We start from the raw sequence: 16,730 nt of genomic DNA on the forward strand, positions 1-16,730 counted from the left end.
AGAGTGATAACAGATATCAAAAAGTCAACAGAGGCTCTTGCCTTTCCTAAACTGCTGTATTCCCAAATATTTCTAAATGGTTCAAAAGAAAGGACATGTTCAAATACGTATTCTTAAATATTTAGAGAAAAGGACATCATGAGAGTTATCTTAAAACACACACACACGCACACACACACTTGCATCTCAGCCAACATTCTCAAACAAGTTTGAATATCTTACACTGAGGTCTAACTACCAATTACATTTTCCCAATTTATTTATGGGATAACAGGGCTAATAATGCATCATTTTCAAGGCAAGACTAAGTATATAGCTAGTTGATGAAATAGCCTACTTTCAATGATAGGGGCTACTGAGTAACTACTGTTAGCTAATAAGAGTGACTTAATTTTGTTCTTCAACTCTTATGAACATGCTGACTTCTCAACAGCTCTCTGAAGAGTTCCTGTCTCATTTTCCAGCAACCAAAAATTAATTCAGCTTTCCCACTTTCACAGCCACAGTGAAATTTTCATAATAAAATACTACCAGAGGGTCATATCAAATCAATATGGATTTGGGGTTGGTGATGCCAGAGTAATTTTGAATGACACTAAGGTTATTCCTTTTGGCTTCCAGGCATCAAGACATCAGAGAGGATTTGGCCGATTCTATTTGTGTCCATGGAGAACAAATTTGGGGGGGGGGGGAGTGTAGCCAGGATAACGGAGAGCAGTAGTAAAGGGCGTAGGTCAAAATTGTGCATCACAGCTCCTCCTATTGTTACCCTATAGTGACCACTGAACGAACAACAGTGTTCTTTATATTAAAAATGTGATAGTAATATCAACATCCTTTCTTAAACTGTATCTCACAGACTACATGTTCTGCAACACATTACTAAGTACTCAGGGAAAGAATACTAAAGAAAAACCAATGTATTAGGTTTTAAGTTGAGAAATGCTTTGAACAGAGTTGAACCATTTTTGTTTTTTTTCACCTCAGGACTTCCCAGAGCCTTTAAATAAGCTCATGTGCACCGTGAATCTCTAGGACATGATTTTAGTAGAGAGCAGCTCTGGGTTTATTTAACTATAGACTCTCTGTCAGAGAGCACCAGTTCACATTCCGTGCCACACTGGGGAGTGCCCCTACTTGAGAAGTAGTACATCTTATGGCATCAGTAATGGGGTGTGTGCGTGTGTGTGTGTGTCTCACTGGCTTAACTGGCACAATCAGGAAGGATACATTGCACAGTACATTTGTTCTTACTGCTACTCTAACAAATCATCACAAACTTAAGTAGCTTCAAACAACACAAACGTAATAACCTCATAGTTCTATGTGTTAGAAGTCTAACAGGGGTTTGTTGGGCTGAAATCAAGGTGTGTTGACAGGGCTGCATTCCCTGCTGGGGGCTCCAGGGGAGAATCTGCTCCTTGCTTTTTCTAGTTTTAGAGGTTTCCCACATTCCTTGGTCCGTTGCCCACTTCCTCCATCTGCAAAGCCCGCAGCGCTGCATCTCTCTGATCGTTCTACTGTACTATCTCCTGCTGGCCACAGACAAGGAAAATTCTCAGTTTTTAAAGATTCATTTTAAAGATCCATGTGATTAGATTAGACCCACTTGGATAGTCCAAGATAATCTTCCCATCTCTACATTGGCAAAATTCCCTTTTGCCATGTAAGGTAATATATTTCAGGGATTAGGGTCTGGACATTTTTGGGAGCCATTATTCTGCCTACCACATATGGGTTGGTAAGAATACCTGAGAGTTCTGGCCAGCAAACAAGGTCAACGAATAAGAAGGAGAGCAACTCTTCCTATCATTTGTTTTTTCCTAATTATTACTTATCATGGTATTAGGGGAGTTAAAATTACTATCTCATTAAGGGATATAGAACAGTAAACAAAATATGGAACATGTTCCCAAGCACCAAGAATTTGGTTCTATCTCCACAAGGTAGAGAAGAGAGCACAAGTGCTCTGGGAATCAGATTCTCCACAAACTCATCCAGCAGGCCTCTCAGTGATATGGGCCTGATTCAACCAGGTGTACATTTTCCAGGAAAAGGAACATACCCCTAATCAGCTTTGCTGAAGTTTTCTTTGCTAACGGGCCATGCATTCATTACTGCCTCTGACATAGGCACTGTAATTGTCTCATTTAACCCTCTTTATGGTTTTGTTACCTGACAAGACCTTGCTTCTACCAAACCAGTAAAAAGTACATCATCTGATACCAAAGCCCGAGTTCTTAACCCTACACGATAACTTTGTTCACTTTTGCGTGTGTATGTGTCTATTCATTTTTATGACCCACCTCTCCCATATGTCTTCCCTTCCCCATCCCCAGCCCGAAGTAAATTCTTTCCTGTCTCTCTCTGATTTGAGGGTCTACACGTGTGGCCCTAAGGGTGTGTGCATGTGCATATGCGTGCACTCAGGAACTCTCTTTCTGTCCCTGGTAGCTTCATGAGGCTTTATGCCTTGCATACCTAACCTGTTTTGATCTGTGATCAGATATGGAGACCTCTGGGTCATAGGCAGGATGCATCACAAGTGCATGCCTTAGAGTCCTATCTAGCTTCAAAACGTGGCTAGGTCATCACCTGGAACTTGGCAAATTATGTGAGCACCATGAACTTTAGTTGCCTCCTCCTGTGAGAGACTGATAATATCTGCTTCAGAGGGTCATTGTAAAGATTAAAAGAGATGATTATGTAAAACATCTGATAGATAATAGTTGCACAGTAAACTGTAGCTGATACTATTATCAACTACCTGTTCTGTTTGCTTACATAAAAGTGCTCTGCAAAGGTCTTGTTGCTATGAAAGATGCTTACTGGCCACATCTATCTTTATCAGTGATATTTGCACAACCAACAAACTCTAGTTTAATTCACACCCTATTGCTAAGGTGTGGTTCAAACCAGTTTTCTTTTCAAGGGCTGTGCCTGCCTGGAGAAAGGGGGCCTGAGACGTCTTGAAATTTGCTAATCACATCTGGTTTAGCTTTAGACATTTTCTGGGGTTTTGCCAGCAGCCACGACATTTTAATGGCTACAATAAACCTCAAAGCCTCATCAAATCTTTGCTGTATGTGTGAAAATTATGTCCTCTTCAATTAAACATTCAATCTAGGCTCACACCAAGGCCTTATGGAAAAGGACGTGGAACCTGAATGGGAAAGGAGATGAAACGGACCGCCACGACTCTGGCCATCTTGCCAGATGGCATTTAGGAGAAAAAGAAATTCATTAGAGAACCAACAGTCTGTATTTTCTTTAAATATTTACTAGGTACCTTTCATGTGTTAAAAACACTGGCATCTCTAAAGATTAGCAGGGCATTTTTGTTTAAATATCCAATGTGGGGGCAGGGGGCGGAGTCCCACTTCTCCCTCTTGCCTTGTGGTACCTCACATCTTTTGGTGTAGTCCAATCCAAAGAAGAAAAAACTTTTGAGGCAATGTTTGGTTTTCCTTCATTTTAAGGGAGGTCTTCCAGCTTCAGAAGTTCTTTCAGTTCCTTAAAATTGACTAAGGACAAGGGTCAGTGGAGTACCGAGAGATGTGGAATGGCACCTGGGATCCCCTTGCAGAAAATAAGGTGCACCAAAGGGGGGAGCCTTTGTGGGAACACCTGCCTCTCTACTGTCCTCCCAATTCACTCTTGTCATCCCTTGGTTATGAATCGTCAAACACTTGCAGACGTCAAAGGGAGGTGGCCCAGCCAGGATGCCTGAGAGAGGCAGCCCCAGGAAGGAAGGCAGGAGAAGAGGAAAGATCCCACGTACATCAGGTTTCTTCTCGAAAAACGCCACAGGAGGGCAAAGGGCCAGGAGACCAAAAGGGATGTGTATTCAGGGGCGGCCGCAGCATGAACCAGCATGACTTTTCCTAGCTGCAGCGAACCTTGCAGCCAGATTGAGGGCCGGCCTGGGCGCTAATTCTGCCCCTGGAGAGTGCCAGGAAAAACTGCCACAGGGATGGCTCACACGGTTTTATGACAGTAAGAATCAAGCCCCTCGTCTTAGGCAAGGATACAACCGGCAGTGTTTTAGGAGAGGGCAAAGAATAACTGCAGGTTCATATATCATATTCGTAAACGAAGCATCCACTAGGTTGAATGCATGCTCTTGACCACATCAACGGGAGGGGAAAAGAAAAGCTACATGTTCCTTTAAAAATAATTTACAAGGTAGAAATATTCACTTGTAACCACTCTCCCTATTTAAGCGAGTTTTATGCCCAGAGTAAAAACTAAATGGCTCTCTCCCTGCCACCAGGAGATCTGTCCCACTTCACTTCCCTTTCCAGGCTGCTCTCTCTGTCTCAGACTTGGATTTCTGAGCACTCTTTCATAATAAACATTTTTAAAATGTTTATTTTATGTCTTAGTGTAAAAATATTCCTGGTTCAAGCTCTTCATTTCCTCAAACTCTCCTTTTGGCACTCTGCGCTCCATTTCCACATTAGCACGCTCCCTAAATCCTCTGTGCAGCTCTACAGTTGGACTTACATAAGGCCCAATGCACGTATTTATATACTTGGATAAGGAGATGTCTCCACAGTGAAAACACAGGACTCGAGCAACGCCAAAGGAAAATTCCTGCTCAAGAGACACAGTTTCACCTTTTACAAAAAGCCAGAAAGGGCTGTCAGCATTTTGTTGTGAATAATTAAAAATGTAAATTCAACTAAAATAGACTGCTTACGATGGGTCCTGCCATCTTCATTTGACTCGTATACATAAACCAAGTATATGGGGGGGGGGTGTGCACGGGTGAGTATGTGTGTACGCATGTGGTATACGTATAAGGCAGCATAGTCAACTAGCTTAGAAACTGCATGAGTTCTAGTCAGATAGGCCTGATGAGAGCCCAGTAAATGGGCCTCTCACGGGCTGTGCGAACCTAACTTCCCTAAACCTCGTTTTTCTCATCTGCAAAATGGAGTTAGTATAGTTTCTGCTTACTAGGGTTGTTGTAATAATTATATGAGACAACAGAAAGCATTCAAGGAAGGGTTGCTGCTGTTATTAGTAAGATGACTATCTGTTATATGTTGGAAAATGTAGATGTAAAAGACGTCGATATAAAAAGCACAAAATAACACTAATAAAAGAAAGGGATATGCAAATACAGTGCCTCCAAATAGAGCATAAGAGATGGAAAGTCTCACGAGGGCTGCAGTGTTACCATAGCTGAGCTCTGCACCAATTCCATCCCGTGAACCAGACATAAATAATCCTCTTCATTCATTAAAAAAAAAAAAAAGCTTAGCTATTATCATAATAACAGAACAGTTCCTGTTACCTTCTAGTTGTCTCTTCAGTTTTCTCAAATCTTTTATGAGGTCTTCAAACTTGACTTGGGAAGCCAGAAAGAAATCTTGTGGTTCAGGCAGAGGGAAAATACTCTTTTCTGTTCCTGCTTCCTAAAAGACACAGTTAACAAAAGTACATTATACTTCCCAACTGTCACTTTCAATTGAAATTCCAAAGCATCTTTTATTGGATGTGCAAATAAGAATCAGAGAAATTCTCCTCTGCTATTCCTAAATTTGGACTGGTTACTCTGAAATGCTTTTGCGTCTTCTACAATATCACTTTGGTCTTACTGCCACTGAGGTTGGCTCTGGCTCTGGCACGGATTTCGCTCTATTTTGCCTCATGAATCAAAGAGAAAGTTGTCAGGTATGTCCCAATCTTGGACACCCTACTCCCATGGAAAAAGGCACGGGAGGAACACATGAAAGTACTTAAATTTCAAGTCCCTGTTGGAGTTTCACATGGTAGCAATTAGCTAACTCATCTTTGGGGTGTGCCAACGGGTGTGAATCAGAAGGTTCTGGACAAGACAGCACTGCAATGGAAGAATCACCCTCCCTCCCTTATGCTGTTACCTACCGGCCACTGCAGCTGAAAGCTCCAGAGGAGTGTCTGTGTGACAGCAAATTCTTCACGTATTTGTAAAGATTTTCCAAATGTTGTTTGGCTTCTCTTAGTAGACACTTGCTGAGGGCATGGTTGGCCATAGTTTTGGACAAGCTCCCCAACTATGCCTAGTAGAGGATCTAAGCTGGGAAATCACTTGAGAGACACAAGCTTCAGGCACATTGAAAGATAAGCTGGGCCTCAAATATCTTTTCCAGTCCAGCCTGCTTTCTCCCTGAGTTGTTTAACATAAGCTCTGCATCTTGCATATCCCAGGCAGTCTTCAGTTCTTCCTCTCTCCACACAGGCTACTTTGCCAGCCCTCCTTCACATTCCATCTTCCCTACTGCCATTAGGACTCATTCCAAACTCCGAAACTGCTTTATAAGGCACTTTATGATCTGGCCTCTGTCTACACCCTCAGCCTTCTTCCATCTTCCCCTATCTCTACCTCCCTCCCCTAAACGTTCATAAAGGAACAGAACAGGCCACAATCTCTTGCATCTGGACTTTTGTCTATAAAACTGTCCCTTTGTAACTCTTCTACACGAACTCTTCATGCTTCCTTGCTCATATTGTTCTTCAAGTCTCGAGACGGATATCACTTCCTCAAAGATTGCCCCTAACCCCCAACACACGGGTGTTTCCAAGAGCCCCTGGTGCATACTGTTATCAAGCACTTACCAACATTCATTTCAAAATTGCTGAGTTAGCTTATGTGTTTCCTCTGCTAGACTACAAACACTGTGAAGGCAGGAAGTGTGTCTTATTCTTGGTACAGCACGCAACGCAACATCAGGCATATCAAACTTTGCTCAGCACCCTTGCGTAGAACCCATAAAAGGCCATTCTGAAAAGTGTGTACCTTTAGCAGGAGACATCTACCTTACTGTCCTACTTTCTTGTGGTTTCAGGAATGCTCTGGACCCATCCCCTTCCTTTAAGATCTTTAGCTTCACTTGAGATGCTAAGGAAGGGTGGTTTTCCTCATTTTATTGAAACCTTTTACACACTCAGTTTACTTTCCCCCTATATCCCTATAATTATTTTCCTACTTTCAAAACAATGGAAGCAGTACTGTAGTCTGAGCGCCAAGGTGGAACACCATCTACGATGCTTGTCACAGAACTCCACAGCAATCTACACTGGAAGAACTCATGTATATTATCTCCTACTCTTTTCTAAAACTTTATCACATTCAGTCCTGGCTTTTTCTTTTTTTTAAGCTAGAAAATGAGAAAGTGCTGCTGAGCAAATGAGCCTGGTAGCAGCTCTTGAGAAAGCTGCTCAATTGGAATTCAAAAGACATGGCTCTAGATGGATTTCTGTAAACTTCACAGACTTAGACTTGGACCAAAAACCAGGATGCGTGGAAGGAGGCTTGGAACAGGAGTCACCTTTCTTCAGCTAATTGCTCATCACCACTAACCACAAAAATCATCACTTACGCTCCTATGGGGAGGGGATAGCTTAATAAATCACATAATTCTATACTCTTGCTGAGTGAAATGAATTTTTGCACTGTAAAAACCGGGAGAGCACGACACACAAACGTTGATTTCTGATTTTTCCTAAACTGGGCCATCCCAGGCTTGAAGCTATTCTTACTGTGAGATTTTCCTCAGTGAAGTCGATTCTACTGTGCTCAGCTCTCTTCGAGAGTCACATTTCATTGGCAAATTTCAGCCCTCTGACACAATGCACTGGACTTGGTTGAGGCAGGCACTACAAGATACATCTGCTTATGCTAATCCTAGGTTAGAAATGTGACCTCTTGAGATTCTTTGGGATAATTCTTCTGTCACACTGGTACCTGCTGTCAGAACTTCTGGGTATCTACCTATCACCTGAAGCCCACCCCATTCTACCAGAAAAAAGCTCTCACCTCTTTGCACCTAGTTATCTACAGATACCACTCACTGCACTCTTGTTCTACTTACAGTAGATTCAACCTAGTAAGTATTTGTCAGACACCTAAATTACAGACACTAAAAAACAGACAACGATGAGTTCTGGACCTCAAGGAGCAATGCCAAGCTAAGGGGTAATTGCTCACTGATATCTACATGCAAGGTGGAATAAGATGTATCACGACAGAGGTTCAACCCAAGTGCTCCCAGGCTTCAAAGGAGCACAAGATGAGGAAGTAAACAAAGGCTTCATGGAAGAAGGGCCATGTAAGACTGCGCTACTTTTTATCTTTTTTTTCCCTTTTACAAAGTGACTCAGGCTCATTATGTCTAATTGAAAGACAGAAGAAAGTAAAAATCTCTTCCAATCCTACCACCCAGAGATAATCAAACATTTTTACATATATCTGATATTCCAGGTTTTTCTGTGTGTTTATGTATATTTATATATTTGAAATTAGATTATATATTATTTTAAACACGTTTGTAATATAAAAGCAGATCAAGAGTATTTTTCAATGTCACTAAATTTTCTCCTATATACTTTCCATGGCAGTATATTATTCCACTTCAGAACGCTAGCATAATTTATTTGACCTTGGTCTCTACCTTTGGACATCTACCAAAAATTTTGCTATACTTTGTTATTACAAATGATTTTAAGTAAAATAGTGATACATGTCCTTATTTCTTTAGGATAAAATTTCCTAGAAAGATTATACATATTTCTAGGGCTTTTGATCTAGAAAGGTCAAAGTCTTGCTAACCCATACTGCACATTTATATGAATGAGGAAAGGGTGTCCCCTATAAATAGGCACAGCACCCTGGGGAGACAGCTTGACAAGCACATGACAACTTCATGTGAATTTTTTTGAAGGTATCCTTTATAGAACACAGTTTGGTGAGTCAAGGGCAATCATGATATGGGTCCCATTATACATAGAGATCTTAAACAGAGAATAACTCAGTCAGCCATTCATGATAGTCCTGAGAAAGATTTGATCCATTTATATTGCTAGCTCTATATACCTAGTTGGCAATTTATGCCTTCTATTTGTTTTTGTTGCTGTTGTTGTTGCTGCTGTCATTGCTGTTGTTTTGGTAAATTACCTGCAGTCTCTTGTGCCACTTTTTTTTTTTTTTTAAATGAAAGGAGACCAGTTGTCCTTTCCATGTTGATTCTGAAAAGCATGTTACCTATTATGTTGCAAATATACATATGTTGCTACTGGGAGCTTTTCCCCAAAAGGCCTTTTAATTGATTATTTCAAGAGAGTATTAATAACACAAAACAAAAGATCTATAAAAAGGCTAGTGACAAGGATAGTTCCAGTTAGAACATCAGATGAAAAAACACATCAGTGAGAAAACCATAGGGTGTGTTTGGAAAACACTGGGTCTTGAGTTGGATCACAGAGTATGTGTAGGGGGAAGGTCATAAAAGCATGGTTGTAAAAGACTGGAATTAAATTGGGTAGAGTCTTAATTCACTTTTTGAAAATGGGGATCCATTTCTGTTTTTGCATAAAAAAGTGATACAATATGGCCAGAACTATAAAAACTGGTGGGGCCTCCGGTGTGGGATGGACTGGAGGGGGAGTGATGGATGAGAGGTGGGGAGACCGGCTGGGAAGCAAGAGGAATACTCCAGGTGAGTTACCTTAAGGTCTGGATAAGTGGGGCATAGGGATGAAAAACAGGGAAGAAACACAAGAAACAATCTAGCTGAAGGATAGAGAGAAGCCAAAGAGGAGCACGAGCTTCATGCCTGGATGACCAAAACGATAATGTTCTCAGCAGAAACAGAAGTTTGAGGAGGGGGGTGGGAGATGATTCATTGCAGATACACTGAGAAGGGTTAGATGAGGAGGGGAGAAGACAAGATGGTAGACTTCATCAGTGCTTCGCTTGTCTTCTGGAGGGAATTATAGGCCTTTGGAAAACAAGGCCCTGGAACCTTTACTTTTCTTCCCGTGGTGCCTAGGAAAAACCCTGCTCGTGTGGACAGCTGTGCAGGAGTCCTGACAACAGTTTCCTGAGACTTTTCCCCTTCATATCGATTGCTAGATTTCCCAACACCTTACAACAGTACCTCTTTCTTTGCAAAGTTAGGACTCCTTGTTCTCAATTTAATGAGAAGGAATAAAACAGGAGTTTCTGCTCAGGTGGATTCCCACTGAAATTTTTATTTCTCACTGCAAATGTAATCGAAGCAGAGAGGATGGATTTCAAATTCCATTTCTTCAACTTGTTCACAGATGAACACTACTGATAAGGTATTGGGTATTACTGCCTCTTAATTTCCTAAATTTTGGTCTGCAGCCCAGAACTAATTTCAAATACAACCAATTACTGAATGGATATAGATTTCACAGAGACCCTCACGATCTGGTCAGAAGGCACCCAGACAACCGGGGGTCTCTCTAAAACTGTGTTATATAGCAGATTAAGAGGCAGTAGATTGAGAGGCAATGAATAATGCTTCTCTTTACAAGAGTCAACTAAACTTTCTTGGCTTCAGCGTTCCCATCTGTAAACCAAGGAGGCTGGAGAGCTCTCAAATTCTATGTTGGACTTGAAATCCATCCATCCATCCATCATCCAATTTCTGAATGCCAACAACGTGTAAGAGTTGAAACCCCATTAGTGTAGTTTTCCACATAATTCCATTTCTTACCTGATCATAGTAACGCAGGTAATATTTCACGACATAGTCAACCAGATTAATCCCATTATCCTAGGTTTAAAAGAGAAGCTTAAATGAAAATCATTCACATGAGACCGCCATATTCTATAGTTGAGTACTGAAATCTCAGTTTGTGACCCTAATACTTTTCATTTGTGATACCTGGTCCTGATTCTGTTTGTGACTGGCAAGATTTTCCTCTCTCCTCTTTGTCCCATCATTTTTTTTTTTTTAAATGTCATCTATACAAAGAAATGATACTCCGCTATACTTTGTGGGGGGAGAAAAGCCAAACAGATAATCTATGAGACCTCTGAGGTAATGGCTAAAACAAACAAACAAATACACACACTGTCTCATTATTTTCTGGCAGAAAGCCAAGACAGGAGGGAGTGGGGGAGTGCCAAAGGGAACCAGGGACTAGAACAGAAAACCATCCCTCCCTTCCCACCTTTCAAAAAAATGTGTGTTCTTAATGGCGTGAAAAACAATCAGGACAGCTTAAAAGGAACGCCATGCCACTTTATGACCCTAGGAGGCCAGGGGCAAGCAGGCCCTCCCACAAGGCAGCCTTTGTGTCTTGTTCACATGGGTCTAATTCTAATTTGCCTGTGTGTTTCCCCTCCCTTCACTCCCCCTGCTCCCCGTGGGATGCCTAGATATGGGCTGGTTGTTTCCAAAGAGGGAGCTCTGCAGGGGTGTGGAGCCAAATGATAATCAGGCTCAGAGAGTGTGACAGTAGACCCCAGCCCAATTGTTGTGGGCAAAAGAATAATTCAAATGCTCAGCTCAACTGGTGATTCAACAGTGCTCCCTACTCATGAATGAGTAAATTACAAGTAGTCAACACTATAAATTCAAACAGACTCCCAAGCCTTGTGCTCTGACTGATACTGCGTGCTATTTTCTTCCCTCATTACAGTTCAATATCCAACTGTGTTCTTTTGGAGCAAACCAATATTGGGGATTTTGTCATCTCAGTAAGATCAAACATGAGAAACCTATCTTTATTGAAAAGTCAAAAGAAAGCAAAGAAAAAATGTATTGTTAGAGGGAGAAAGGAGATGAATGGAGCAAGCAAGAATTTTTTAATTAAAGGTATAGAAGGAATACAATGGCAAATCATGGAAACTAGTTATGAAAAATAAATACCCGACTTTTGACGTCCTTGAGTTTGGGCAAAATTTCTAAGCTATATCCATCTGCTTGTCCCCGAGTCCTATTTCCTCCATTCATATAATTTCCAAAAGCCAGAATGAGAGCTAAAATATCCTTCACACTCTTCATGTGCAGCAAGCCCTGTGACGGCAAACACCAATTATTACGGAGCTGAACTTCAAAGGCACCTATATTCATTCAACAACAAATATTTACTGAGTACCCATCAGGCTGTTTGGTGGCATGGTGCCAACTGGATTGGCAGCTGGTGAAATGGAAAATACACTTTGTTAAGACATAAGAGTCTTAAAAAAATACATTAATCAGACATCATTTTCTATCCTTTCAATGAATTATGAACTGTGCATGTCTTAATACTGTGGATTAAATATTAGTATTTATATTTTTACTTCAGCCAGTTTTATTTTTTAAATATTAACTTAAAAGTATTTGTGAGTTGCAAAAAGAGTTGCTATAGTCAGACTTTACATTTGGTGACTTCTAAGCAGAAAGGTTTCGTTTACTATCATTTGAGGATCTGTTTTTGGACAATGTATCTATATAAACAGTACAGTTAAATGTAGGATAGCTTTAAGAGCAAGTTCTATTCTATTCTTCTTTATCCCTGGGTATACTCCTAAGAAGTGAACTACAATAATGTATTTCTTTTTTTTTTTTAAGATTTTATTTATTTATTTGAAAGAGAGAGACACAGCGAGAGAGGGAACACAAGCAGGGGGAGTGGGAGAGGGAGAAGCAGGCTTCCTGCCAAGCAGGGAGCCCGATGCGGGGCTCGATCCCAGGACCCTGAGATCATGACCTGAGCTGAAGGCAGATGCTTAACGACTAAGCCACCCAGGCGCCCCTATGATAATGTATTTCAAGGTCACAGGCTATGTTTATTAAGTATTAGCTGATATGTCTATTAACCTTAAAAAATTTCAGTAGGGTTTTCTTCACATCCTTATCCCATTTATTTTCCCTTTTTTTTCCCTCAAAGTGCAAATTTTTAAAATTGATGCTTCCTCCCCTCCCCTCCTCCTTCTCTAGGGTCTTAGTTGACTTTATTTTCTTTTATCTTAGGGTAAAGAAGGAAAGGCAAATGCAGCTCTAGGCCAACCTCTCTTCCTGCCCTTTAGGATGTTATTAGAGGGTGTATATTATACCTCGGAAGTATTTATACTTTCTTTATTGAAATCTTTTATATTTTGGAAGGTAAAGAATCACGCCTTCAGGTAAGAACTAAATACTACAGTATGTGTGGAGAGGATTATCATGTTCTTAAAGACATGATGTCATTGTGAGAAAAAACAAGTATTAGAATTGGTGTGGTAAAGCCAACAAAAATGTATTTGCCCGCCACCCATTATCGTAATCATTTATTTCACTTATCAAGTCTCCAGAATCTTTATTTCACAATGTAGACACATTTCAGATGATCAGGTGCATGGGTCTAACGCAAAATCTCTTGCAACCCAGTCAGTCGAGTAGCAGACAAACTACACTAGTTAGGTTGGTTTTAAGTGGCCAGTATGTACATTAGAAGGTATCTGGAATATCTAAGAAGGCATCTATAGAAGTGTCATTTTTTTCCTCCTTCTCCCCATCAGTCTGCATCTGACTTTCTCTCTCTCTCCCTCACTCACCTTCACGCGCACACATACTAACACTTAGGATAATCATCACAGCTATACTTAAAAAAACACACAATCTTAAGTCCAAAAGTTTTTTACAAAGGGACTCCAGTTGATTCTCCCACTCCCTACTTGCTCCTTTACCCTCACTAAGGCAAAACTAGCCTCTTAAATTAGACAGCAAACATACCTTAGAAGCTCTTGTGACGATCTCTACCTTTCGGTGCAAGGAGGAGATACTCTCCGAAAAGACAGATCTGAAGATTATGCACTGGGCCCGTTCAGCAAAATTCGGGATCTGGGCTAACTCATGTAAAAATCTGCAGAAATGAATAATGAATCATCTAGCTTCATATACAATCACAAAATTAAAAAAAAGACAGCTGAAAAAGATCCACCATGACAGCATTCCTTACTTGGTGATATCAATTCAACAATTATAAAATGTATCCAACAGGCACACTTAAGGAACTCCAAGGGTCTGTGTTCTATTATTGACAACAAAGCCATTTTTATTTCTCTTATTATTTTCATGGGTTTCTATGATGGTATATAAATGTATGGTGTATAAGTTACTTTAGGAACAGAAAGTTAATGCAATTATACTGAACCACCACGGAGTTATATCCTGCTATGCAAATAGGAGATTAAACCCAAATAAAAGCACTACCTTTGGCGTATGAAAATAAATACATAATGAACTCCCTTTATCATGCAGCATTCTCTAAGGGTCTATTTCACACAGGCAGTCAAGTGAAGGCTGGAAGCAAATGTCTGCAGAGATATGACAAAATATTTCTTCCTGAAGGGAGACGACTACTATTTCTTGCTCACTGAATTAGATAATAGTCTATAGAGATCCTCTTCTACAGATATTTGTTTACTTTTCCACATCAGCTTACCTAGGAAAACAGAGTTCACAGCTCAGCATGTGGAACAAAGCAGGCACTCGTTAAGTGGACATCAATCTTAAAAACTATGGTAAAACAGATTTTTAAAGCTAAAGGTGAGTACTAACCTACACACAGAAGCTCACTGTCTGAGCAACTGGGCACTGGTGCCCTTTGCAAAATTAAGTTGGAAGAGCTACATACTCTCCAGGCCAACCACCAGAAAAGGGGGCATAAACTAAAACGGGCAGAAAGAGTTGGGCATGAATTTAGAGAAGGAGAGAATCCACTAACAGCTATTAAATTCATTTTGGGGCTGAAATGATGAATACCAGATATTTCTGAAAGTCTCGGTCAACGCATAACATCATTACTTTGACATTTTGCAATCTCTCACCAAGAATGCTTTTCCATAGGAGCAAAGCTGAACCCTTCTTTCCATACCCAAAGAAGTCTCCTTAGCTTATACTCTGTGCCTCTTTTACTTTGTTTTAAGGGAGACTTGGGTTTTAATAAGATTCTAATTACCAGCTTTAAAAAAAAAAAAAGATTATCCTATATCCAGGTCATAAACTTTTTTCTTCTCTTTCCTCTTCCTTTTTTTTTGAAAGTAAACTCTACGCCCAATGTGGGGCTTGAACTCAAGAACCTGAGATCAAGAGTCGCCTGCTCTACTGACTGAGCCAGCCTCCCTTCTTCTTCTTTTTTTTCCCATGACACTGAGATGAAGCAAGGAATGCCCATAAAAGTAAACATACCTTTGTTTTGAAGTTCTGTAACTCTGATTATTATGAAAACCATGTGATGGGATATAAAAGTGGAAACCCATAGGAATTCTGAGTTAAGATGAGGTTGTGTCCTCAATCTAGGCTACAAAAAGCATGTGTTTGGCCTAATAAAACCTGCTAGAGCCTCACCTCCCCTCACCACCATCCCAAGGCAGAATGCAAAGAGTTGAGGGCCATCCTTGGAGGGAGTGGCTTTCAGACAGCCCGGGCCCAAGCAGATGATACCTCTATGGGAAATGGCATCCTCAGTCTGGCACTGGGCTGCAAGAAAGCTGATGAGGTGAGGGATGGGACCATCCTCTCCATGCTATGATTTATAGGACTGGACATCACAGGGATCTTAGGAAATCACAATGTTGAAACTATAAATGATTCATATTTTCCAGTATGTAAAACATGCTTATAGTCAACTAACTTGGAGCCAATGGCAAGTAAGTTGCCAGGAAATCGGACTCTGGCTAAAATCAAACAAATGCTGCACTATGCAGGAGGTCAAGGGCAAAGGTGAAATGCACTCGGGCTTCAAGCCCCAACCTCTGTGTACCTCACCCTCCAGCAACTGAGCCTGAGCACATCACCTCACTGGGACAACACGACAGTCCTCTTTGCTGTCAGTGATAGCTTAGCATCTTTGGGAAGCCATCGCCATGACGATTTTCAAACTTTGAAAATGCTCCCTTATTCAGGTCATCCCGTAGAGAAAGCAGGAATCATAAATTTATCTGTTAATTACCTGCCACCATTATTCTGTGTCCTGGCAATCAGTCTTCAAAAATAATGCTAGAAAGACATTAACCCTAAAGGAAAAGGGGAACACTTCCAGTAACAGAAACCCACTCTTCATTTCACTGGGTCAGCCACTCCCAGGGCATGGAGCAGGAGGTGGCAAATTATAGCCCACGGGCCAAATTCACTTCCTCACTCGTTTCTGGATGGCCCACCAACTAAGAATGGTTTTTATATTTTTAAGTGGGTGAAAAAGAATCAATAGAAAGATAACATTTTATGATGTCTACACAAATAACAGTCAAATTTCAGTGTCCCTAAATAAAATTCCACTGATACACAGTCATGCCCATTTGTTTACATGTTGTCTATGGTTTACGTACTTCCAACAAAGCCTAAAATACTCTATGATCTTTTACGTGAAAGGTATATGAACTCTAGGCTGAGAGATCATTGCTCAGTGTAGCATAGCCAGCACTACCCGAATGCTGGATATGCCCTATTGTCCCTGTTAAGGACTGAATGTTTATGTTCCCCCAAAATTTGTATGTTGAAGTCCTAACCCCCATTGTGATGGTTTAAGGAGGCAGGGCCTTTGGGAGGCAATTAAGTCATGAGCGTTGAGCCCTTATGAGTGAAGTTAGTGCCCTTAGGAGAAGGGACATAAGAGCTTGCATCCTTCTCTTTGCCTTCTGTCATGTGAGGATAGCAAGAAAAGTTGGCAGTCTGCCTGGAAGAGGGTTCCCACCAAGACCAAACCATAATGGCACCCCAATCTCAGACTTCCAATCTCCAGAACTATGAGAGATAAATTTCTGTTGTTTCTAAGTCACCCTGCTTAGGGTACTTTGTTATAGCAGCCCAAGCTAACTCAAACAGTCTTCAAATACTCCCCATGGCCTTGTCGGTGTCTAAATATCCCAGGATGAGTCACTTCATGTTCAGTCATTAGCACCTTAGTGGGAATTAATTTATTACTAGGAAACATGACCTGGGAGTGGACCACAGGACTGG

At 40.9% G+C, this 16,730-nt stretch overlaps 1 protein-coding gene across 2 annotated transcripts in view; it reads right to left on the reverse strand.

Moving 5' to 3' along the window:
• FMN1 (formin 1) overlaps positions 1–16,730 on the reverse strand; it is a 310,736-nt gene that overhangs the window by 144,366 nt on the left and 149,640 nt on the right. For both annotated transcript variants that reach the window (XM_045900408.3, XM_064570714.1), the window contains exons 9-12: positions 13,503–13,632; positions 11,673–11,819; positions 10,512–10,571; positions 5,303–5,423 (exon numbers count right to left, since the gene is read on the reverse strand). In XM_045900408.3, coding sequence (XP_045756364.1) covers positions 5,303–5,423; positions 10,512–10,571; positions 11,673–11,819; positions 13,503–13,632 — 458 coding nt within the window. The remainder of the gene's footprint in view (positions 1–5,302; positions 5,424–10,511; positions 10,572–11,672; positions 11,820–13,502; positions 13,633–16,730) is intronic.

The sequence above is a fragment of the Mirounga angustirostris genome, unplaced genomic scaffold (genome assembly GCF_029215605.1).
Source record: "Mirounga angustirostris isolate CCGP_5_RB_7025 unplaced genomic scaffold, mMirAng1.0.hap1 SCAF_9, whole genome shotgun sequence".
Lineage (NCBI taxonomy): Eukaryota > Metazoa > Chordata > Mammalia > Carnivora > Phocidae > Mirounga > Mirounga angustirostris.